We start from the raw sequence: 25,895 nt of genomic DNA, 5'->3' as shown, positions 1-25,895 counted from the left end.
TTGTTTATAAAAACAAATAATAATGAATAATAATTACTTTTTTCATTAGTAACAGCGGTTTGCATGGTTTTTATTAGAATTATATCACGAATGCAGCACAAACACCCCCATATATATTCTAGATACTGTATTATTTAGTTGTGTCCTAATGGGAATAGTTTGATTGTCAATGGTAATGGTAAAAAGTTGTTTATTTTCTTGAAAAAACACCAAGACACCAGATCTGAAGTTGTATAATGCCATAAGTAAACTCATAAAGTTAAATTAGAATAACCAAACCAAGCTTTGAGAAAAAATTAAATGTCATATCTTGCTTATAACAATTAACTTTAATGAGCTTTATAACTGTTCTCCTGGTGTCCCCCAGACCAAGCATTTCCTCTCTTGCCACAGACTTGTAACTGCATAACTCGTTTTTCTTTTCTTTTTTTTCACCCTGTCGTCTTTCAGGAAACAAAAGATGAATTTTGGCCAACGTTAGCTCCTCCCCATTCCTGCTCTCTCAAACACACACACACACTCTCTTCTCTCCCCCACCTTCCCCTCTACACTCTCCTTCTCATAAATGCAGCAGTGCTTGCATGCCTGTGTGTGTGTGTTTGCACTTTTTTTGTGTGACAGACAGACAGACGGTAAGACAGAGAGATTTGCTGTAATAGAAAGTGAGAAAGGAAGGGGAGGGAAGTAGCCAAAGACGGGCAGGGAGGGGTAAGACGGATAGAGAGAGAGAGCGAGCAAAAGGGGACGGAAGGGAGGGGAGAGAGAGAGAGAGAGAGAGAAAAGAGGGGGAGCACATGTGTATGCTTGTCACTAAGGGGCTGGGAGAAGGACTAAGGGAAGCGAGGTAGCTGGCCACAGCCGCCATATGCTGACTGGATTCCTGTTCATGTCTGCTGTGTGAAGACTGAACGCTCGCCGGCTGGGGAACGCACCATGGGAAGCTCACATCTCCTCAACAAAGGCATGCCTCTAGGTAAACAACTACCACTCTGATTTAATGTGGGAACTGTGTGTGTGTTCCAATGAACTCTGTGTACATTATTCTGTCTTCCCCTCCCCCTTCTCTCTCTCTCTCTCTCTCTCTCTCTCTCTCTCTCTCTCTCTCTCTCTCTCTCTCTCTCTCCTCTCTCTCTCTTCCTTTTTCCGTCTACTCCTTCATTTCTTAATTCTCTCTGAGTCTATTATCTCATTTATCGGTCTCAGATTCTCTATGAATGGCTAGGCTTTTCTGTAGCTCCGTGTGTGTGTGTGTGTGTGTGTGTGTGTGTGTGTGTGTGTGTGTGTGTGTGTGTGTCTGAAGAGGCACATCTCTGCTATTGAAGGCTCCTTGAACACCTCTATTCGCGGCGACAGAAATAGATCACTCTCCTTTCGAGGGCTAGCAAGGACATGACACATATTTTCTTTTCATTGTGCTTCTTTTTACGGAGAGCGGTTGCCTTCACACACACACACACACACACACACACACACACACACACACACACACACACACACACACACACACACACACACACACACACACACACACACACACACACACACACACACACACACACACACACACACACACACACACACACACACACACACACACACACACACACACACACACACACACACACACAAAAAGGGGAACTCAACTGACACACATTTTCAGGTATACACATGCATGCTCACAGGTGACAGATGTTACTCATGATAGGGGCTGGAAAAGACTGTTCTAGAAAATGGGATCAAGGTAGAGCTGAGGAATAAGAAAGGGGAGGGGGGGAAGGAGGAGGATGGTGTGTGGATAAATGATCATCCACCCTGAAGCTGAATCACTGTGGTCACCTTAATGTGGATTTATGAAGCAGTTTCCCCAAAAGGAACAGAACGATAGTAATCTGTGATGTCATCAACAGGCTGCGGGCCGTGATGACATCAAAGACTAAAGTTGCAGCTCTGATCTTTTCCCTTCCCCATGTTTTTTTTTGTTCTCGATTTGGGAGGGATCTTCCACATCAACCCGCTTTAAGAACCCAAGGTCACAGAAATAACCACTATGAATTATGGTTCAGGGAGGATTGCCCTTTTTAAGATTCTCACGCGCAAATCACTGCCATTCAATAATCGTGAAACAAATCTGGTCATTGGATCCGATTCATCACACAGCGGGGATCATTGGACCTTTCAGGGATGATTTAAAACCAGCGTGTCTTCCCTGGTGATTGATGGATGTGTTGATCCATGTTTCAGAAGGCAGGGGTCCTCTGATCCACGAGTGTTGAATCACGTCTAATCTGATTGACTCTCCTATTATCGCTTATAAAATCTGATTAGCAGGACAAAATACTAAATTATAATCTTATATCTCTCAGTTGAAGACTTGTTTGCACGATAAGATGTGTGTACTTAAAAAATGCCTTACAAACTGATTAACAGGTAACTTGTAATGTGATTGTGCTTTACAGCTGCAGGCAGTTTCCCACCAGGAGGTTTTATATAGACACTTTATTGCGTCAAAGGACAAAACCTAGCAAACTGCTCATGTTGCGACATGTTGCCAATATAGACAAATCTACAACCCCCCGTCACTTAAAATAAATGTTAAGGTTAGAAAACAGGAAACACACCTTCGCGACGAAACTGTGAATTCACTTGTTTCAGTGGATTAGTTGTTGCCTCATCTTTAAAAAAAATACAATTTAAGTAACGTTTTGGGAATGTTAAATAGAGGTTCCAGTTCTTGTTACTACATGTGCACATACTTTTGTACATAAACATTTTTTATTTGCATAAATCAAATCTATATTTTTACTCCACCTCTATTGAAAAAGAGCATTGCATCTCTTTTTAAGCAGACTCATAAGCCTGAATATATAAAAAGCAGGAAATAGTCATTTAAGCAGGTATAATAGACAGCACTTTCAAATCTATAAAGCTTTAAGTGCTCAGCAAAGAGACTTTGTGCACTGACATCCATCAGTCTATTATATCTAATGCACACCAGAAAAGAGCTGGATCTCTAGGGAAGCAGCTGTGAAAGGCCGGGCATTTAAAAGGCATGACATTTGCACTGATGGCAAGCCAGTATAGTGAGTTACGTTTAACTGCAACTAAAGCATTTCATTAAATAACATAGGAAACGTCATTTAGGAGCATGACAGTCCAGATAAGTGTCACCGTGTACAGAAAAATATAGCAGGTCTACATCCCAAAACAGCAATTAGTAGGCAGGCTATAATTCTCCTTAGATGTTAAAAACAAACGCATTGTTGTTAATAATTTATGTGTCAGCAGATCAGGTGAGTCTGTTCAGAGACAAGCTGCTCAGCTGGAGTCCATGTAGCAGGCTGGCACCGTTTTCTATTGATCATCCCACACATTTATATCCTTTGTCTGCACTAACATGCTTTTACTGTGATGTTTTATTCATTATCAAATCACTTCAAACAGTGAGAGTAGCATTGTTTTAAAACAGCCCCCTGTTCTTCATCAAAGGGCTGAACAAAATATAAATCTGTGTACAGCGTATTAGGGGTGTAACGGTTCACAGAATTCACGGTTCGGTACGTACCTCGGTTTGGGGGTCACGGTTCGGTACGGGTTCGGTACAACAAGAAAAAGCAAAAAAAAGTCCCAAATGCATAATTCCAGGTTTGTTGTTATTTATTTTTGCACAGTAGTGCAAGTTTCAGTATACAAATAAGGAACTCTAACATTTTGAATAATGAACGGTATTACAAAAGTTAAAAACAAACCACAAACAGTACCACACACACTCAGATGGCCATATTATCTATAATGGCTGATGTCAAACAAAAAGGTGTCATCAAGCTGTAAAACTAAAAAGAATGTCTTGAAAATATTACAAAATAAATGATAACAAAGTGTTTCAAGGGCGCATTGCCGTTTGACCATTAGCATACCGCACCGCTGTCGAACAACGCCGACACACCATCCTCGTCCGATCCACCATCCTCGTCCGATCCACCACTCGCATGTGCCGAACCGTGACGTCCGAACCGTGACGGTTCGGGACGAATACGGATACCGTTAAACCCCTACAGTGTATACATCTACAGCTGACAGCAGTGTCAAGAAATACCCGTAGTTACAATATTAATAACCATTTTTCGTGTATTTCGTTCATCTAGTTGTCTTTTTTGTAATCTTTTGTACCCTTATGGTCACAGACCCTCTCTCCACCTTCCTACACTCGTATTTTGATTGTAATTAATTAGCTTAAACACAAGACAAAATGCACAATGACTCAAATAAATGTGTCTGATAGCATGAACTGTTTTTTTAAGATTTTCAATAGATTTTGTGTTATTAATGCATTTGTGAATTATTTGGGCTACAATAATCATGTGGTGAACAACTGATATTGTTAAAGAAAAAATGAATCTCATCTAGAAATACACATTATACTCCCTGTAACAAGTATGGTACAAGTATGTGGAATAAAAAAAAACAGTTTGATAGGGAACTGACTTAAAGACCCCCTGTGGTTTTTTGGACGCCAGTTGGGGGACCCTTAATGTTGAATACAATAAATGCCTCATAGCATTAATAATCCATTACTGGGGCGCATTTGTTCCAGAGTATCCAAACGGACCCCAATCCAATTGAACCTTTCTTCTGCATATTAACAGTTAATCCAATATAACAGGCAGACGGCTTGACAGTAATCCAGTTAATGCCTACATTTAAATGTAGTACTTCCTTTAGTCTAGTGCAAGTGCTGTTTATAACGGTGCTCCTTAACCTTTAGGATCCATTACATCATATACCTGAGCAGTGGTGACAACCATCACTCTGGATCTGTAGAGCGTGAAATGTTATTTACTTCCTTTTAGCTGGCTACTTTTTTCAGCTTCAGAATCATACAGGTTGAATATTTTTTTGTTTAAATTTCTCAATTAAATATACAAAGTTTAAACCGATAAAACTGAATGTTTTTGGCTTTCGAGCATCAAAACCAATCATTTAAAGATATCGCTTTGGACTTTTATAGAGAGGACAAATATTATTTTAAACTTTACAAAAATATAGATTCTTAAATAATCTGTGGATCAATTGATGGTAACATTAATTGTTAGTAGCAGCATGTGTCTAATTTAACAAAGGAATGCATTACATGCTAACTGTATAGCTTTGTAGCTACTATAAAGCTGAATTATGTGCTTTCAAACTATAATTGGTGTCTATTCACCTTCTATCTAACTACTTTAACATTTAGAGATCAATAGAAGTGAACGAACAGTAAACCTTAATCTAAAATCTGCATAATTCAACGTTGACTCTGAGTCAGAGACTCTATAATGATACTGCCATAACTAATGCTAACTCTAACCCTAACTCTCTCACATTTTTGCTTCTCGTCTGTTTGGCCACCCATGTATTTAGTACGGGAAACAAAAAGCTGACAAACCTGAACCGGCTTGATGATTCAGCACCTAAAATGAAGGACCTTGTACTATGTGTGTGTTTGTGTGTGTGTGAGAGACAGAGAGGATGAGAGAGAAAGAGAGGACATGCATGGTGATCCTTTCTATATGTAAGCACTTGTCCTCCTCATATATCACCTCTTTTTTCACGTCAACCTGGTTGGGTTAGTATGCTAAGCATGTACCTGTATTATGCTTATGTGGGTGGGGCACAATATGTGTGTGTGTGTTTGTGTATGTGTATGTCTGTGTGTGTATGTGTGAGACAGAGCATGTGAAGGAGGGAGGACTGGTGGTGATTGATGTGTCCGTTCTACTCTCTTTCCTCCCTGAGAACTGAAGTGTGGGTAGGGAGAGCCAAAAAGAAAGACTGCAGAAACATCAGACTGAACACTTTGTACCTAGACATTAAGGAGGTTTTTCAAGCATATAAATACGGCAGTGATCTTAAAAAGTTGCTTTTTCTCATGGCGCGAGAGATTGTCAGGGCAGGGAAAAAAGCAAATGGCAAGGGAGATAGATATATGGAGGAGAGAAAGCCTGGGGGAAAACGAGACTGAAATGAGAAATGGCGATCTGAAAGTGAATCAACAAGAGATGAAGGGATGGCGAGATCAAAACTGAGGGGGTGACGGATGAGGGGCTTTTTAACCATGCCATGTTGCTGCATGCCAGCAGAGCCAGTGACATTATAAATCGGCCGGGCTGTGGCTCAGGGTCGGCTGCTACAGTTGCAGGCGGCTGACTGATCACAGGTGCCGACAGCAACAATCTCCTCTCTGTTGCACAGCGAAAAATAAAAACACTGGATCTGAAATGTGAATACGTCATGGTGCCGACATTCACCGGGACAGAAAACAGATTGAATTCAGGAAGCTTTGATCTTAGTATATGTCAAAGGCCTCTGCTAGAGTGACACTGTGTCATGTTCAACACTAAATACTCAAATCAGATTGAATATGTGATTCAAATAACTTTCATTAACGACTAATCTTCCATTTCTGAAATCATTTATAAATCGCTTGGTCTGCAAAATGTCAGAATGAAGCCCAACAGCCATTACAATTGTGAAGTGAAGTCATTAAATCTCTTGTTTGTCCAACCAGCAGTCCAAAACGATATTCAATTTATAATGATATTAAAAAACAAGCTGAACATTTTGGCAGGAAAACAGTCTTACATAATTATCGGTCATCGAAGATTGCTGCTGATTGATTGTTATTTTAGCTCCATTTTCATCATTGATTGATTGGGTAAATGTTTTCGAAATCTTTTGATCCAGAAAATGTCTAAAAAAGTTCAAATGTCTTCTTCAGCAGAGAGAAGCAGCAAATAAACAATAGATAGTTGATAAGCTTAAACTAGGGGACCGTAGGAGTTTCACTCTAAAGATAACTCCTAGACAATTTTGACATATTGATAAGTAACGTTTTTTTGTTTCAGCTCAATAGTTTCTATCATAATGTAGTTTGTGAAACTAAACGCGACAGCCATTTGTTCTGGAAATGAAACCCCGTTGTAATACGTGTGACAAAGTTGATTGGTTCTGTAATGTTGTTAAAAACCACTGACTCGCAGCAAGTTCCACTTTCTATCTAAACCTCCTGGTGACCTGCACGTTTAAACAACTTGAATGGGGGAACTGATGTCTCTTGAGTGACGGTCTGAAAACATGGTCCCGTTCCTGTGAGACAGACCTCCAGCTGTTCCTGTGAGCTGGTCAGTGACAGCTGGACTCTCCACTGACCAGTCCCATTGACAGATGCTTTTTCCATCTCTAAATGTCAGTCGTCTCTTTGGTCTGATTACAACAATACTTCCGAGGGGCGCTAATTTCCTATTGGGGGTGTAATTTGGTGTCCCAGGCCCTTTAGGACATATTGAAAAAGCAGATTCATTACCGTGCAGATGGCTAGAGATTTTCAGTGAACAATTATCACCCAAAAAAACATATTTTCCCATTTTTTTATGTTGCTTTGGCTGTAAATCACTACTACTGCATTGCCTCAAAATGTTTACCAAACACATTTGCAGAGAAGCCCTGGGTAGATGGCAACATAAAAGCTGTGGCCCGCTGGCTGTGGAGAGGCCTGTTTGCACTGTGAAAGCTCCCAGCAGTCCCCCAACCCCGGGGCAATGGGGGGAAGGGAGAGAGAGAGTGTAATGGAGTATTGAAAATAATGAGAGAGGAAAGAGGTTTAAGAGTTTAGGAACCGAACGGAGAAAACTCTAAGCAATTATTTAATATAAAGAGGAATTTAATGAGGATTTAATGTGGCTACAAAGCGAGAAAATACATAAAATTAAAGAGACCGGTAGATAATGGCAATTGGAGTTTGTATGATTTGGGAATAGGGAGAGTGCATTACTACATTGTGTGTGTGTGTGTGTGTGTGTGTGTGTGTGTGTGTGTGTGTGTGTGTGTGTGTGTGTGTGTGTGTGTGTGTGTGTGTGTGTGTGTGTGTGTGTGTGTGTGTGTGTGTGTGTGTGTGTGTGTGTGTGTGTGTGTGTGTGTGTGTGTGTGTGTGTGTGTGTGTGTTTTTGAGAGAGACTGAGAGAGAATGGATGGTTGTTTTTATCATAGAGTACTACTCAGCAGTCAGTGCTGGTCCTCCCAAGGTCATGCTCGGTGCTGGAATGAATGCTATTTCCTCCCTCACTCCGGAGAAATGTCTGCTACTTTACAAAAAAAAAAAAAGCCACTCTGCTACTGATCAGACTGACCAGATTAACTTGTTTTTTTTGGCAAATGCACATCATGCTTATTTGATTAAACATGCCATCTCTGAATCACGCTCACTTCCATCGTGTTTTTGATCAAATTAAAGCTCAGAACTGTCCGCAGGCCGAAGTATGGTAAAGTGCAGAGCCTACGGGCGAATGTGCTACTTATGATCACATATGGGTTACAATGGCGGTTGTGTTAAAGTACTTTCTGCTGCTGATATATTCCAATTTCTCAGCTATATGCACCATTGATTTTGTATTGATGTGTAAGTGAAATGGCCTCAAGGCAAATCCTTCTATGGGGAGCCAGTGTTGTTCCAGCTCTTATAAGGCATTGTGAGCAGGATTGAAGTTTCACCTTGTTGGTCTGGAGCTGCTTCATCAGATCAGGTTTCATGCATTAATCTGAAGAAAGATAAGAAGGCGATACAGAAAGGGTGCGATGGATTGGGCTAAATTAGGGGCTGTCTTTGCTTCCTGCAGCTTGTAAGAGTGCTACGAACTGATGCTAACCATCCTTTAATTTGGTTTTCCACAAATACTAAGTTGTCAATACTGCAAAATGACACAAGACAGGCACATGATTTAAGACATTTAGCTCACACCGTTACCCTCAACAATGATACAAAAAAGGCGCTTAGAATAAGTATTTTTAAGATACATCTATAAATTGTTAATCTTAGAATCGAACATGCACACATCTGCAACTAAACATAGAACAATATGTAACTACCACATCGAACCACAACTACCACTCTGGCTGCAATTATTAATGTTGGTTCCTTAGCCTAATCCTATATTCCATGGTTACAGTAACAAGTCTCCATGTACACTCTCTAACGCTCTGCTCTACTGCTGCCTGATACATGCAGAAGGATGTATGTGTATGCTGGGAAAACATTTTAAATTAGCAGTGAGGTATTATAAAAGTATTCTCCTCACATAATCGAAATACTGATGTTTTAAAGTATAACAGTGACTGAATACAGATACTTCATTTCTATTGTCTAAATACAGAATGTGAACACTCCTGTTATAGCCAAACACTGAACACACACAGCATACTGGAGCATGAAGCAGATATGCATGTAAGCACTGTGTGCATTACTTAACCATGCATGCACACTGGCTCACTGAGCAACCAGAGAAAACCACCGAGTCTAAAACAACCCCCCTATTCGCAAGAGAGAGAAAAAGAGAAATCACCTACATTTGGACTCTTGTGCATGCTTTTTCTTCATAACCTACTTATTTGTATCGGTATTGTTCATAGAGATATACCTAAACCCTGAAGTACACATGAAAAAATAAGAAAAATAAACCGTGACTATTAACTGGCCAAATGCCGATGGAGTGACATCATGTCCATGCAACAACAATGATTCGTATCAGCTGTAGAAACATGTTGCTATTTTAAAACACTGATGCTAAATGTCAGGCCTCTCAGAAAGCAGTGGTGACTCGCCAGACTATTTTGCACTAATTCTTAACAGTCATACAAGATGAAATCATTTAATTGCAGCATGTGTCATGTCGTGTTGCATTTGAGAAGGGTTTTGGAGGTTTATATAAAACTAAATGCACTCTCACTCTGTCTGTGGAGAACTAGTAATGAACTAGTAATATACTGATATACTGTAGATGAAGATGGCAGCAGGAAATAGACAACGGTTCATGATTAAAACGACTGGAAAGCACTACCAATCTGAGATTAATGATACATGCTGGTAGTGAGTTTAATTCCAGCTGGGACTTTTCCTTTCATCTGTTTCACTCACAGGCCACTTAATGATAGCTGTTGAGGGAAGAGTGTTAGTCATTTCTCCTGCCAGGGTTTTCTAAACTAATTTGCAGGATAGGAGTTGCCTTCTTTCCACAAGTTTAATTCTCAGGGATTTTTGGCATTCAAAATAATGTAGAATACTGATTTCAAAAAGACTGGTTTAATAAGATGCGAGCCTATGCAACTGGGAAGTTTCAAACTGAGGGAACTGTATATTCATATAGCAAACAAAGTTTTAGGTGAATATTCTGAGTGAAAAGATGGAGATGGCTGTTCATATGAGATGTCAGCCTGCACGTCTCTGATGGAGAGCAGGCAGGATGAGTGATGGGTTCAGCCAGCATCAGCAATAACTCTGAGCTTCTTTCATCTATATGGTTGTAGAGGCCTGTCAAAACGTTGCATGTCAAGGAGACCCAATTATATACACTGCCTTGAATTGTCCTCTGTCTGTCTGTCTACATTCTCAGTCAATGATCTGAAATTAACCCTTCAATTACTTGGAAAAAGACTCAAACCGAAAAAGTAAAGCAGACTTCAGTGGGAGGAAAAATAATGAATGCATTTCCGATCGACTATTGCTCTTTTTTTAGGCGAACCGCCCACTATTCGAGTCATCGGGAGTATCTGCCTTGCTGAATGCCACTTATCCTCCTGTTACTGCTGCCAGTACAGTCAGGGTAATGGTTTCATCTGCAGAGATGATCTAATAAAGATCTGTAGAGAAGTTGAAGGGGTTCACTCATACTCAGTTATTGACAGATTTCAGTCAGATTTAAAGTCTTGGCTGTCTCTCATGACACAGATCTTACTTTCTCATATTACTGTACCGCAATGTCGACTGACTGAGTAACATTTTGATGTCTTTTGAGCTGTGTAATACCACATTTTGTTGGATGTTAATGAATTAACACTCAATATTATCCAACATAAGCTACATAGGAGACAATTGAAACAAAATAGAGCTTCAGGCTGCATGCTCAGTTATTTCTGTTCAAGGCTGACCATTTTCTCCCCAAGTAGGTGGCTCCGATGAGTCACTCTCAATGGCGAGCACTTACATTCCCTATGAATAATATAAGTACTTCATTAAAACAATGTGAACAGGATGAAATACAAAAGGATATTCCTAATTATCATAGTGTTTTTTTCTCGAGGGCATAACACTATTTTTGTACTATTTTCTACCAGCGTACAAACAGTAACCACAGGCAGCATCTCACCAATTACTGTTTGTTTCATCAAATGTTTAGTAATCATTAAATCGTAACAATGGAAATGTATAAAAGTAATAATGACAGAAACAGTTGCTCCTCCATGCTTACTGTCAAGGTTGTCATAGCAACTGCATCTGTCTGGAGCAGAAACATTATGGGATGCAGATAAAACAAGACATCATCTGTGCCCTGGGGCCACAGCATTTCTTCCATTTTAGATTGTATACCTTTTAAGTGCTGTAAGATATGACTGAGCATATTAATATAAGCCTGGAGGTCTATTAGGAAACTGTCTTTCCTTCCAATTCAAGACTTTTAAGTTCTCGAAGGGAAATTGCAGTCATTTTATCACACTAGAATAAATGAAGCCGACAATTAAGACTATTTTCTGTCTATTGTTCCCATTTTCTTTTTTGTTGACTCCTGATTTTGCCTATCTGACCTTCTCCTTTTTTTTTTTTACTTGTGTGCAGGCATCAGGCCACCCATAATGAACGGACCCATGCACCCCCGCCCCCTGGTGGCGCTGCTGGACGGGCGAGACTGCACGGTGGAGATGCCCATCCTGAAAGACGTAGCAACCGTGGCCTTCTGTGACGCTCAGTCCACACAGGAGATCCACGAGAAGGTAACAATGAGACCATGCACACACACACACACACACACACCACACACCACACACCACACACACACACACACACACACACACACACACACACACACACACACACACACACACACACACACACACACACACACACACACACACACACACACACACACACACTTTAAGTAAGGTTGTATCTAGGAATGAACTGTATGGATTTTTCTCGCTGAATCAGGTAACCGATAATGACTTGCTTCTCGTGGCCAATACCGATTAAATAACTGATTATTTAAGTATAGTCCCTGTAGCTTTGACACACCTGAGGGTAAGAAAGGCTAAGATGTAGTTAGCAAAAAATAAAGGTGACATAGTTCTGACTCTTCATGTTCATTTATGTTTTATAAAGAAGTACAACAAAAAGCTTGCTGTACTGAAAATTGCAATCCTGTTGCATTCCTCTGAAACTGTAAAAAACCTCCACATCGGCAAACCATTAACCACTAGGGCTGACTTTTGAAGCCGGGTAAGAAAGATGCAGTTTGTTCGAGTATGGAGTATAACGATATATTTCAATCATGTGTAGTTTTCTATTAGGAATGCATCAAATATATATTAATATATCCAACATTAATACATCTCCCATGCTTCTCTTTTGGAACATTTTGGGACATGTTTGATTTAGAAGTCTGCACTGATCACACAGTTGTGTTTGCTCTATCAATATGATATCAGAGGTAATTTGATTTAACGCTTGAAAACATCCCGTCAGATATCTTTGATGCCACAGATGTTACGTTTAAGTATGTACGTTGTATATTTCAACATTTACTTCAAAAATAAGTGAAGTTTCATCTGTTAAATTACAATTCATGACGTGGTTACATCACCAAGTCTTAAAAACTGTCAGATATATCAGGAGTTTCTGACTGCAACAACAACCAAATGCACCTAATTTGGGTTATTTCAATTATTTGATTACAAGCAGAGTTGTGCGTAAACATCTTGCAATAAAACATGAATGCCGTGTGCACTGCAATTTCATTAAAAAAAATAAAAAAGTCAGCATATTGGTTTTGCATTAACGATATTAAGGTCTAAAATGATGTACTAGTTGCAGAAAATGCGAATGACATAAAAAATACAAAGAACACATGAAAAAGACAAGTAAAATTGATTAAATGAAGGAAAATCAAAAAGGAGAGCAGACTCAAAATGTGGGTCAGGCTGGGATCTTGCTGCTGTGGATGGTAAATGGGTTTGTGTGTCTGGCAGCGCTGCGTCTCGTCCTGGGTGTCTGCCAGGCACACGCTCAGTAACCCACGGCGATGCAGAAACAGATGGCTCTCCCTCGCCCACCAACTATCTCTACTCTCTCTTTCTCTGGCTCTTGAGCAGGCTGCCACCTCATTGTATAATTAAAAGGGTTTCTTTATTGTAATTGAAACGCATGTCATTTTCATCCTCACACACGAGGAGGAGGGCTGCCAACGTTAGGAAAAAGATTTGAAGATTAACTGGGAACCAATTCAAAGGTGAATAAGATACGTTATACACAGCCATGTACTGTATGTGTGCGCTTTGCACTTGAAAATTGAACAGGTCTGGCACTCTTTTCATCTTAATATTTACATTTTTTCAAAGTAATTTGTCATATTTTTAGTATATTTCCTTTAATGTGTTCATTTACATTTTTTGTTAACTTTATTTTTTAATATTCTTTTTTTAAGTTTTAAAATAGTTTCATATTTGCTCTTATTTTACAACGTAGTATTACTTAACATTGTAGACCAAAGCAAATGCCTTGTATATGTAAACCTACCTGGCATTACACTTGATTTTGATTTGGATATATTCCCATTTTATTCATATTTTTTAACAAATTCTTATAGAAAACTTCCCATTATAGCAATACATCATCATTTGGTCAGTAAACTTGATTCAGATTTTATTATATTCCTATTCTTTAATATAATAAATCCGTTTTTAAATAATAATATTTTTCAATTAAAACAATGAGCCGCAGTCCTGATGAGAATACCATGTGAGAAAGATTCCTGCTGATGTCAGGCACTTTGTTCGATGCAGAGACACCTTATCTCCATTCCTGTGGTTAAGAAAGCTTAGTTTCCATGGTAATATTCAGGAAAAGCGGTCCTTCCATGCTGGCAGGGATATTAAAAAACAGGATGTGAGAACGATATAAAAAGCATATCCTGGACATTTTTTTACCTCAACCGAGATGCTGAGTTTACGGAAAATGTGCGACTGTGAACTCGGTGAACTCTGGTTGCTGAAAATCACTCAAGCCTTTTCTGTGGAGAAACGCTTGACTCGAGCTCACACCTACACAAACACATGCTAATGACATTAACATTTGGTCTGTATGTACTGTTACTGTACTTAAAGAACTATTCTATTCATTTGCAACCAGACACACTTTTACACATGGTTAAGTAAGGCTGCAAAGATTTTGATACGTCAAACATCACATGTCAACACACACGCACTTGTTGCTAGTGATTTATGATCTAAACGACTCAAGCTGTTTTTGTGTTCAGGTGCTGAACGAAGCTGTAGGAGCTCTGATGTACCACACCATCACTCTGATGAGGGAAGACCTGGAAAAGTTTAAAGGTCTTCGCATCATCGTCCGCATCGGCAGCGGCTACGACAACATTGACATCAAATCTGCCGGAGAGCTGGGTAAGCACGCACGCACGCATTCGCTGCATTCGCTGCTAATTACTAATAATGTTTGTTGGCTAACATAGTTCATGTAAATGGCTTGTTTAGACATAAGACAACATTTAACTCCAGAGATTATGATAGCTCCTTTTCACAGTACGCTGCCGGCCTTCTATTTGTTCCAGAGCCAAGCTTAGGGCTAGATAACTGGCACACCTAAATGAAAAAGAGCCATTGTGAATACATAAAAATAGTCTCGATCGCATTCATATGCTGTTTTAATATGCATAAACAACAAGCTATAACAATTAAACAGACAGTTTTGTTGTCAGTACTGTGTTGTATTTACTGTATACTGTTTTTACTCATAAGCAGTGTACCAATCTCTAAATAACTGTTTATTTACTGCTGCCAATAAGGATTGCAACAAGTCAGTACATTTAGTATTTCAAAGTGAAGTGAGCAAGGCTTTTTAATAAAGCTGTCCTGCAGCGGCAGAGCTTTCCTAGCGTCTCCTATCTCCTTCCACCACGACGCTCTGCAATTTGAAAGTTGCCAGTAGCGTTTGAAGAGAAAACTGCTGACACAACATCTTACGCCTGCACTTCTCCGCCAAACTAGCTTTAACCAAACTTCATCAAATGGCCAAAAAAGCTATTACTAATCCTTATCTGCTTTTTGCTCCAACAGGCATAGCTGTGTGTAACATGCCGGCGGCGTCGGTGGAGGAGACGGCGGACTCTACGCTGTGTCACATCCTCACCCTGTACCGACGCACCACCTGGCTGCACCAGGTCTGTGTGCTTTTGTGGATCATTAAAGGGAACAAAATGAATTGCATGTCAATGAACTAACTCTAAATGTGGCGGCTACCGGTGTATATTTAGTTATAACAATTCTAGTTTCGTCAATTGATATTAACCGCTTATTGACAAATCAGCAAAATTGAAACGTTTCATTTTCTTGAGCATGTACCTGTCTTTGAAAGACGTTTATCTAAGATGTAGAAGGTATAGTAAAATGATTTGTTCCTCAAATCAGTTATAATTACGTGGACTTCATAATCATGATCACAATATCTGAAAGGATTCAGACTGTTGGTGATTAAATGCAGCCGCTAAGAAATATACATCTGGATTGTGTTTTTGTTGTCTGAGTGATGTTTGCGTATAATAATTAGTTGTTCTTCATGGCAGGCGCTGCGGGAGGGCACGCGGGTTCAGAGCGTGGAGCAGATCCGAGAAGTGGCGTCAGGAGCGGCGAGGATCAGAGGAGAGACGCTGGGACTTATAGGGCTCGGTGAGCAACAACACACACGATGTAATGCCTCTGCAGTGAGACCTGCTGAGCATACTGTAAAACATACTGCTGTAAAACAAACTGCTGTAAAAACAGTCCTGGAAGTCTACAGACAGGGCAGCAGCTCTGTAAGGCTGAATGAAAATACAGCAGTGCTACTTACAATGAGAACATCTTGATACATAGCCGGTATAACGTTTACCATGTTTAGCCTCGTAGCTGAGAATGTGAGCATGCTCATGTTTACTAATTAACGTCAATGGTGTGAAGTTACTGGAAAATCTTTTCCACGTTATTTATACTTGTCACAGGTTATTAATAAATTCAGCTTGAGAGACATGAATGTTTGTACTAAACTTCATGTTGCATCCATTTAATAGTTTCTGTTTTGAACAGTGTGTTAACCTGATGTTTCCATGCTAGCGCCGCTAAAAGGTTTCATTTTTGTTCATTTTGTCTGATAGAGGGTGGTCAGACTTTTTAATCAAGGCATTTTTTTCTCTTTTTTCCATTTCCATTTTTGTCCTTAGCTCAGCTAAATTGGCTTTCTAAGGAGTTAATGCCAATCAAATATAAGCGGATTACCCAGAGGCAGAATGCAAATCTCTCCGAGTACAGTCTGAACGCTTTTTTCAGGAAACTAAACAGACATGTGTGGCCAGAGAATTATGAAAATATACAAGGCAAACTTCAAAGAAAGGAATATCAGACCCCTTCTTTTTTTAATCATTTGTATTTAATTTGTCTAAATGCTGCTTCGTGTGTTTTCAGGTCGGGTTGGCCAGGCCGTTGCCCTGCGAGCCAAGGCCTTCGGCTTCAATGTGATTTTCTATGACCCTTATTTAGCTGATGGTGTAGAAAGATCCCTGGGACTACAAAGGGTCACCACACTACAGGTAGCACACACAACAAACACACACACAAACATCAGGTATGATTTTCTTTCCGAGAAATCAGGAACTTTCAAATGTTTCCAGCATTTTGCAGTGTGTTATATTCATATAAATATGGATTATTCACAATATACATTTGTATTCTGATCAGTTTTAAGTCTGGGATTAATTCATTGTGTTTGACTGCTGCAGCTAACTGTCACTTTACTGGGGGAAACAAATATATTTGCACGTTACCCTTTGCATTTAAAAACTGCTTTCTTCACCATCCACCTTGAGGAATGAGGATTTAACATTATACTGTTTTGCCTTCTGTATGTGACCAAGGAGTAATATGGGCAGTTTTAAGAACAAGAACTATACTGTAAAACTCGAATTTGTTATAGTTACACCAGTAATTAACCAACCAAAAATGCGTGAGAATAGATTTGACAAAAGATCAGAAATCAGATGTTTTGGTTGAAATCGGGTGTGAATCTACTACATTCTAAAAACACTACTGTCAAAGTCCTGCAGAGTGTAAATAGAAGATTGTCCTTGACATATTTTCCTGTATTCCTCCTCAGGACCTGCTCTTCCACTCAGACTGTGTCTCTCTGCACTGCAGCCTCAACGAACACAACCACCACCTGATCAACGACTTCACCATCAAACAGGTGAAGGGACAGCAGCACACACACTGTCCCACACACTCACGACACATATACACACACTTGAATGATTTATTTATCCCTGCATCAACAGCGACACCCATGACCATAAATATTAAAGATACCAAGGGAAGCCCACTGCATTCATACAGATAAATTAGGTTTTCTACTGCTTGCACTGCATGACTGATATACTCAGGAAATATGTTTGTCCTTCATTTCCAGGGCTCAGCCTGAAGCCAATTTTCTTCCCAAGACTCAGATTATACATTAAGTATGTCTGACCTTGCGGGAGAGGGGCAAGTGAAACTAATAAAATATGTATTACTAAGTCTAGGTTTCTCTGCACTGAGAGAAACAAGATGTATAGCAGAAGAGCTTCCAAAGTGTGTGTGTACATTTGTTTTGTCCTACATTTTAAAACCAATATGCTAAAAGGAGAACAATTTGTATGTCTAAGAGTTAGGCTTACAATACAATTTTTCAGGTGTAAAGCTTTAATTTGTTAGATGAAATAAATAGAGTAAATGTGTGTTTGTGTGTCAAAGATGCGGCAGGGGGCGTTCCTGGTGAACACGGCCCGGGGGGGTCTGGTGGATGAGAAGGCGCTGGCTCAGGCCCTGAAGGAGGGCCGGATACGGGGAGCTGCTCTCGATGTCCACGAGACAGAACCTTTCAGGTATTTCTGATTAATGCTGTTGAATGTATCAACAGAGGCAGAACATAGTGTGTTTGTTTACACTACTATCTAACTGCATAGCATACATTTTTATATTTTCAGAATGAGAAGAAATATATCAGATTCTCTACCAGGAAGCTGTATGGGTGCATTATTTTGCAGCTTAAAAAAGTGAATTAGAGAGGGCTTATAAAACGTATACATATAAACTTATAAAATAATGGCATACTCAATTACAACACCAACTAGAAATGTGCTGTAAGTATAGTCCAGATCTTCACAAGGTGTGTGTAGGGCGAGTCCACAAAATACAAAATATTAAACTGGACAGAAAAAAATTAAACTCACAAAACCGTGTTGCTTAAAGGGGACCTATCATGCAAAATGCACTTTTGTACATCTTTTATATAAGAATATGTGTCCCCGGTGTTCCAGGGAACTCACCAAGTGTCAGAAAACACAACCCTCTCTATTTTCCTCCATACCCAAATCTCTAAAAAAGGGGCTGCAACGGATCTGATAAAAACTGATCCAGATTTGAACACTGTCCTGACGTCAGGACGGTGGCGCTACGGCTATTGGGCCAACTCCACCAATCAGGAGGAGACAGCCACGGCCATTGCCGTTCGAAAGCGCTGGAGACGCTGTAGTGCATATGCCAGGCCTGTAGGTGGTGCTGTTCTCACAGAATCAGCCCTTGCAAAACAGGGCTACAAAAGTGCAAATTGAGCAAAATGAGGCATGGCTAAAATGCATGATCTGTTTGGTATTTTGAAAAAAAAAAAGTATAAATATGCCTTATATAGGTATGGTCCTACACTATATTATTATAATATAGCATGATAGGTCCACTTTAAGTCTTTCCACTGTTCCAACAATCTCAAAACGTTACAACTGGATTTGGAAAATTCAACGCATCCTTTCTTTCGTAAGGAATTAGCTACCTAATTGAACACATTATTTAAGAATTAGTCGACACTAAATGATGTCATTTGTTGCAGCTGTGACTGACTGCTCTCTTGTTTGTAACTGTGTCAGTTTCAGTCAGGGCCCGCTGAAGGACGCTCCCAATCTGATCTGCACCCCCCACGCTGCCTGGTACAGCGAACAGGCATCGCTGGAGATGAGAGAGGAGGCAGCCAGGGAGATCCGGAGGGCTATCACAGGTAGTACACACACACGCACGCACACCCACACACACACACACACACACACACACACACACACACACACACACACACACACACACACACACACACACACACACACACACCACACACACACACACACACACACACACACACACACACACACACACACACACACACACACACACACACACACACACACACACACACACACACACACACACACACACACACACACACACACACACGCCAATAAAAGTCTAAAAATTGTTATTTTGAGGTGTTAGCTGCAGTCGAGCGTAAACCATCTTCCTTGTCTTTTAGCACAGAAGGATTTCAAGGCCTTTCACAGTCTGCCACTTTCTCTCTTTTTATCCACCTTTCCTTCTACTTTCTTTCTTGTGTTTCCCAAGTGGTAGTCTTTTCTTTTTACCATTTGTCTGTTCAATATTTTCTAATGTTTGTTGCTGTAGAAAATGGGTTAATAAATGTACACCTGCTTTGATATGTGAAGCAGTTACATTAACAAGACACCCAGTGTAGAACAATGGACTTTCCATTTGATTTCTTTTTTACCACTTCATATTTCTCTCTTACATTTTCTTTTGTTCTTTTTTTTAATCTATTTTGCAGGTCGTATCCCAGACAGTCTGAAGAACTGTGTGAATAAGGAGTTCCTCTCCCAGAACAACCACTGGACAGGAGTCGAGCCTGCCACCGTCCACCCCGAGCTCAACGGTGCTTATAGGTAATACTCATCAGGATAAAGAAAGCTGTAGTGGTCAGTGCTGTTTCTTCTTCCTTCTCAAACCCTGGTAAAGTCATTGATTGATACAATGTTTACCAAATGTCTTTAAAACACAGAATATGTTGCTTGTTGTAAAACCTGAAACGGTATTTAAATGACGGTTAAGCTGAAACAAATAGTCTATTGTGATAATTGATTAACTGTATTTAAGTTGCTCATTATATTTTCTTTACTGTTAGGTTTTGCCTTTATTATATATCTTATATGATATCTGAAGGTAACCTCTAGGACTCTTTGATGGCCGTCTTCACGATTTTATGTGGTTTAATAATCCAAAAATGTAAACTAATTGTATCAGAAAATTAGTTTTGTTTATGCCGGAGAAGAAATGAAATACACAAATCCAATCCCACTTCTCTTTATTAGCCTTGAGACTAGTACGTTTAAATAGCAATCCCTGTGATGCAAAGCTTATTTAGTGGAAGCCTAATGGTAAACATTTGCCCAGGTGACATTATTTCATTTTGTAGCTTCAGTAGTGCTTTGATGACTCAGTTTTTAGTCTTTTTCCCTCTCCCTCCCCCCTTCAGGTATCCCCCAGGAGTGGTGAACCTGCCAGCTGGCGGCCTTCCTCCCCCTGTTGAAGGCATCGTTCCCAGCGCTGTGCCCATGGCCCACAACCTCCAGCCCGCTATCATACACCCTCCTCATGCCCTGTCCCCCGGACAAAATACAGTGAAGCCACCAGAGGGCGACAGAGAGCAGCACCCGAATGATCAACTGTAGCCACACACAAACACACACTTGCCTGTGTGGTCTGGTGACAAGCTGTTATCAGACGCGTTCACAGAGTGTCAGATGGACAGGTTGAGGTCCCAATAACAATCGATTAACAACTCTCTGGCAAATTGTTTCTCAGCAGCCAGTTCACACTCCAAAGAAGAAGAAAATGGCCATAGAAGAGGACGATGAAGAAGAGCGGATAGCTGTGAGATGCTCTAAATAAGAAGCAAGATAGTTGTCCGTTGGTCCAACAAAAAGCCCTGAGAAAGACTGTAAAGATCCACAGGTTGATCTTCAAATAAGAACCACAGTATAGTCACGTTTCTGCCAGTAGTTAAAAAATTAAATCTGTTGATTTGGGATGAAAAGAATACTGAAAATTATGCTGTCTTAGACTGTAGTGTGTCCAAAGTTAGAGGTGCGGTTTTCATGTGTTTCTCTCTTTTTCTGTGTCCTTTCCTTAGTTTGATGTACAACCAAAAGTAGTAGGTTATGAAATGAATTAGGGCTGCACGATATTGGAAAAAACTGACATTGCGACATTTTCTTCCCCTGCGATATGAAAAAATACAAGGATTGAAGAAAAGACAGTTTTTTTTGTCCGCAAACCATCCTTTCTTGAACTTTAATGCTATACAATTGGTATTTTTTTAATAATATTTAACCGGATGAAGGATTTTAGTCACGGACTTCTGGATCTTAAGTTATCAGAGCAACAAGCTGAGCTAGCTCGGTTATCCTGCTGTGATCTGATCAAGAATGGTTGTGATTGGTGGTTTGCTGTGCATGCAGAGCCTGCAAGTTTTCCTTTTGTAGCAAGCAGCAAAATAATTGTAACATGACTTGTTTGAGTTCATTTGCCTACTTAATATCGCACGTCCTAAAAAAATAATAAAAAAATAGCACGTCCTGCGATGTCAATATTGCGCATGCGCATAACGCGATTATCGTCACGACACGATATATCGTGCAGCCCTAAAATGAATGTAACCTTTCTGTGTACAGCTCTTAGAGATGGAGATACTGATAGTTGTATTCCAGTCTTAACTTAAACAAGGGATATGTGATCTTTGATGTAGCCAAACTGGTCTCAGAATACAATATCTGTTTTAGTTTTGTGTCCCTAAATTACCGCCCCCCCCCCCCCCCCAAAAAAAAAAAGGAAATGAAAAGAAAAAAGAGGCAGCTTTTTGCACACCATCTCAGGAAATAAAGTTTCCGCAGTTGGTATGGTATTTATAATTTGTTTGAAAAATTCCTTTTTATGCCACTTAGTGCTTTTGTTTTTCTACCTGCTTGCCTTTTTTCATGTCCTGCTGCATTAGATAATAATAACTTTAACAAGAGCTAAAGTCGATCTAATGTTTGCTTTTGTTTGTTTTGTTTAAGGGGCATGCACTTTTGCTCTTGGGACTAAATAATTGACCCAAATCGAGGGGGTTGTGGGAGAAAGGCTGTAGGGAGGCGGTGTAATGGTGTGCTTGGCGGGAAGACTTCATCCTTAGTCGCCATTTGAGTTTACAAAATATAGTGATAAAGTGAGAGGTAATTACTTTGAAGGACAAAACAGGTTGTGGATAAGGCAACACAGAGTTTGTAGAAGCGTACATTAGGAAAAAAAAGTAATTATCTTGGTTGTGTAATGATCCAGTACTTCCACTATTACACACATTAATTGTCCAAGTCATGGAGCATGAACAGTTTAGCACACCAAGGTTTACAAATGATACACAACATTGGTAAATCAGGGTTTTGTTTCATGCTAAGCCAACAGACTTGTGAAAAACTGCATAGCAAACATTCTATATATTCCTGATTCAACTGCTTTGCTTTCTGCACAAACCATTTTTGTTTCTTAAACTTGCACAGAAGTTAAGGATAGCTATGGTAATTGACTGATGAGGAACAGTTCTTGAAACCAAATGTTCATGTTTGATCCGCTGCAAAATGGACTAGTTAAGACTTTTTAAATGACTATGACAACAAAGTAAAGCATTTCATGACAGCATGTCAGAACGCACTGATTTCTCCAGTCTAGTATCCCTTTAACATTTCATGATGGGTCCTACCTGAGTATACCGTTTAGCCACCCTCTGTGGCTTCTGTGTCTATGTGTACATATGGTGTTTGCCTGCCTGTGTCAATGTGACTTGGTTGTATATGTGTCTAAAAAAGCACAGCACTGGGAGGAGGGGTGGTGGCTAGTACTCTCCATAAGGCATCATTACAAAGACTGCCAATCAAAAAAACAACTAACACTATGTAAAAAAAAGAAAAAATGCTTAGAACTAGACAAATCCAAGCCAGAAAACATACCCAGTAATGTGTGCTTTTACTGGTAACATTCCCACCATGTGAACAAGATGCTGTTACGCCAACAGTAAGGTATACAAACATGTTTTGCTATCTGGAATATTTATAACCGCCTTTAGTCTAGTAATGTTGTTGGTGTTAGCAGGACAGCAAAGTGATGGTGCTTTTTGGATCCCCTTCTACCAGCAGCTGAGCAGTAAAAACAGTTCACTGTTGCCTACCTGGTCGTCATGGTGAGGTAGTAAGAGTAGCAATCAGGGATGGAAATTCCACTAACCATTGGTGAGTTCTCCCTAACCAGGATCTAAAGGGTTGTAGTACAGAAGGCACTGAGGTGACATTCAACTGTCAGAAAAGAGCCCCAAGAGGCTGTAATAGTTCAAGTTATATTCTTGATCTTTTCTCACCAGATGCCTGTAGTTAATTGGGGTACAAATAATACATAATATAAACTGTAAGCATTCCTCATTCAAAGAGATGGTTGCCTCAAGTTAAAAACATACGTACTAGCCTTTAAAGTGTCCAGGTGCTCCTGGAAATTCCATCCCTGGTAGTGACACACAGTCGACTGTTGCCTACCCTGGTCCCTTTATGGTAAAGTAGTAGGCGTAGCAATATACAGTATACATATTCTATATTCTACAGTAAATATCATTATTTTTGGTCTAAACTGACAACCTGACAAAGATATGTTTGTGACTGTATGCATTTGTATGAATTATTTTAAAAGGAAATAAACTGTGGAAAGGTGAAGTTTGGGTCTCATTCATCTTTAACCTTAAAGTGGACCTATCATGCATATTATTTGAATAATATAGTGTAGGACCATACCTATATAAGGCATATTTATACTTTTATTTTTTCAAAATACCAAACAGATCATGCATTTTAGCCATGCCTCATTTCGCTCAATTTGCACTGTTTTTGCAAGGGCTGATTATGTGAGAACAGCACCACCTACAGGCCTGGCATATGTACTACAGCGTCTCCAGCGCTTTCGAACGGCAATGGCCGTGGCTGTCTCCTCCTGATTGGTGGAGAGTTGGCTCAATAGCCGTAGCGCCACTGTCCTGACGTCAGGACAGTGTTCAAATCTGGATCAGTTTTTATCAGATCCGTTGCAGCCCCTTTTTTAGAGATTTGGGTATGGAGGAAAATAGAGAGGGTTGTGTTTTCTGACACTTGGTGTGTTCCCTGGAACACCGGGGACACATATTCATGTATAAAAGACGTACAAAAGTGCATTTTGCATGATAGGTCCCCTTTAAGTTTTTGTTTTTGTGTTGGAAAGGACGTACCATATTTGAAGCTGATGCACATGAGTTGCTGTGTGTCGAGTATACACTAAGAGTATACACTTTGTATTGATCTTCATATACAAGAAGTAATCCAAGACAGCAAGACAACTATAAAGCTGACTGTAAATAACTTAAAAAATATATAAATATTTCTCCAATGATTTAGAATAGACCTTTTTTTATGATGTTTCTGGGGCTGTCTCACTGCTAAATACTTTTTGTTAGATATTTTTCCAGTCATAAACAGTTGAGTGACAGCAATTAATAGACTAGTCAGTGATATGAAATGAATAATAATAATAATTGATAAGTAGGTAAATTAATAAGCAACTATTTAGAATTGATTGAGCGTAAATTAAAATACAATAACAGATCGTTCAAGTACCTTTTTAAGAAAAAAATGCCTAGAAATAGATGTTTCTTGATAATCACATTTGAGTATTTTCTGTTTTCTTTTGTCAGGGTATATGCAGGAATCCTGAAGTCAAATGTAATACCTTTTAAGACCTTTTTTATGACCCTTTCCATACATTTTAAGACCTCATCGCCACTTCGAGTTTTTTACCTCACATTGACTATATACAGTATTGATTGTCCTTCCTCCTTATCTTCCAACCATTTGGACGCAAACTTGCATTTCCCCATAACGATGTTGTTTAACAACCGGCGTAAACGGACCTTCGCGCGCTATCAAGCAGTGAGCGTGCGATGTCCTGTTCAGATGACGTCAAATCCAACAGGATGCCATAAATAAACTACAAAGAATCACACTACACACCTACGCAATGATTACATTCAGGCAGACTGTAGAATACAACCTCTTTGGACAATTTATATACTTATTGAAAACAAGCTACAGAATGTAATACCTTGGAAAATGCCGTTTAATACTTTTTAAATTAATACTTTTTAATAGCCTTCATTTTCGCTAAATTGATTTATCAACTTTTAATACTTTTTAAGACCCCGCGGACACCCTGTTTGTCCTATACTGGGAGAATATCTATGTACAAAAACAACAACATATGAAGACATCACTTTTGGCAGTTTTCACAATTTTCTAATGTTTTATAGACCAAATGTTTACATGATGTATCTAGAGAATAATCGTCAGGCAAATCCATTCAACCGTCTTGGACACAATTCCAGCAAATCTAGTATGCACATGCCTAAATACTGAAATCACAGAATTATATTGAATTTAGGAAAAGGACCACTGAAGCAATTGTCTTGTTACACCCTTGTGCTTCCAACGATATACGCTTTTTAAACTGTTGCCACATTTCTGACTCCTACTTTATTCAAATGGGGCTAGTTAAACAAACGTCCAAAAATCCAGGACATGTTTTTTAAATAAGCTCCTCTTCAATGCACGTAAAAGCAATAAATAGTGGTCTTTTCACTCAGTTAGCTGGAGTTTGCATCCTTCAACCCTGAATATAAAGTTACTAGTTGATTCCAACAGATGTCACTAGTACAGCTGAAACAGTCATACTGAGGAGAAAAACATCCAAAACAGATGTAACAACTGAATCTGTGAAATGGTTCTGCTTCTTGCATCTGTTATCCAGTTTAATTTATTCATGCAATAAATCTATACACATCTTTGGGTGTTCCTAAAGACATA

At 39.6% G+C, this 25,895-nt stretch overlaps 1 protein-coding gene across 3 annotated transcripts; it reads left to right on the top strand.

Annotated features, from left to right (window-relative positions):
- Nucleotides 1–552: 552 nt before the first annotated feature.
- On the top strand, nt 553–23,723 carry LOC117491388 (C-terminal-binding protein 1). 3 transcript variants are annotated; one of them, XM_034141358.1, is made up of 11 exons: nt 553–973; nt 11,639–11,793; nt 14,331–14,475; nt 15,148–15,251; nt 15,654–15,756; nt 16,528–16,652; nt 17,216–17,305; nt 17,848–17,978; nt 19,017–19,144; nt 19,760–19,874; nt 20,437–23,723. In XM_034141358.1, the coding sequence occupies exons 1-11, from the start codon at nt 934–936 to the stop codon at nt 20,516–20,518; spliced, it is 1,218 nt and encodes a 405-aa protein (XP_033997249.1). In that variant the 5' UTR covers nt 553–933; the 3' UTR covers nt 20,519–23,723. The 3 variants fall into 3 exon arrangements, with proteins under 3 accessions (XP_033997249.1, XP_033997241.1, XP_033997256.1); XM_034141350.1 differs by having other exon boundaries at nt 554–973; nt 20,465–23,723; XM_034141365.1 differs by having other exon boundaries at nt 554–973; nt 19,760–19,907; nt 20,465–20,642.
- The last annotated feature ends 2,172 nt before the right edge of the window (nt 23,724–25,895 follow it).

This window comes from Trematomus bernacchii, unplaced genomic scaffold, assembly GCF_902827165.1.
Source record: "Trematomus bernacchii unplaced genomic scaffold, fTreBer1.1, whole genome shotgun sequence".
In the NCBI taxonomy this organism is placed as follows: domain Eukaryota; kingdom Metazoa; phylum Chordata; class Actinopteri; order Perciformes; family Nototheniidae; genus Trematomus; species Trematomus bernacchii.
This window is presented reverse-complemented; position numbering and strand designations above follow the sequence as displayed.

What these genes read in the sequence shown, in the direction of transcription:
- LOC117491388 (XM_034141350.1), top strand. Translation starts at nt 934, where the DNA reads ATGGGAAGCTCACATCTCCTCAACAAAGGCATGCCTCTAG. An exon ending in GCACCACCTGGCTGCACCAG is followed by an intron (nt 15,252 to 15,653) that starts GTCTGTGTGCTT and finishes TCTTCATGGCAG; the next exon opens with GCGCTGCGGGAGGGCACGCG. An exon ending in AAAGGGTCACCACACTACAG is followed by an intron (nt 16,653 to 17,215) that starts GTAGCACACACA and finishes ATTCCTCCTCAG; the next exon opens with GACCTGCTCTTCCACTCAGA.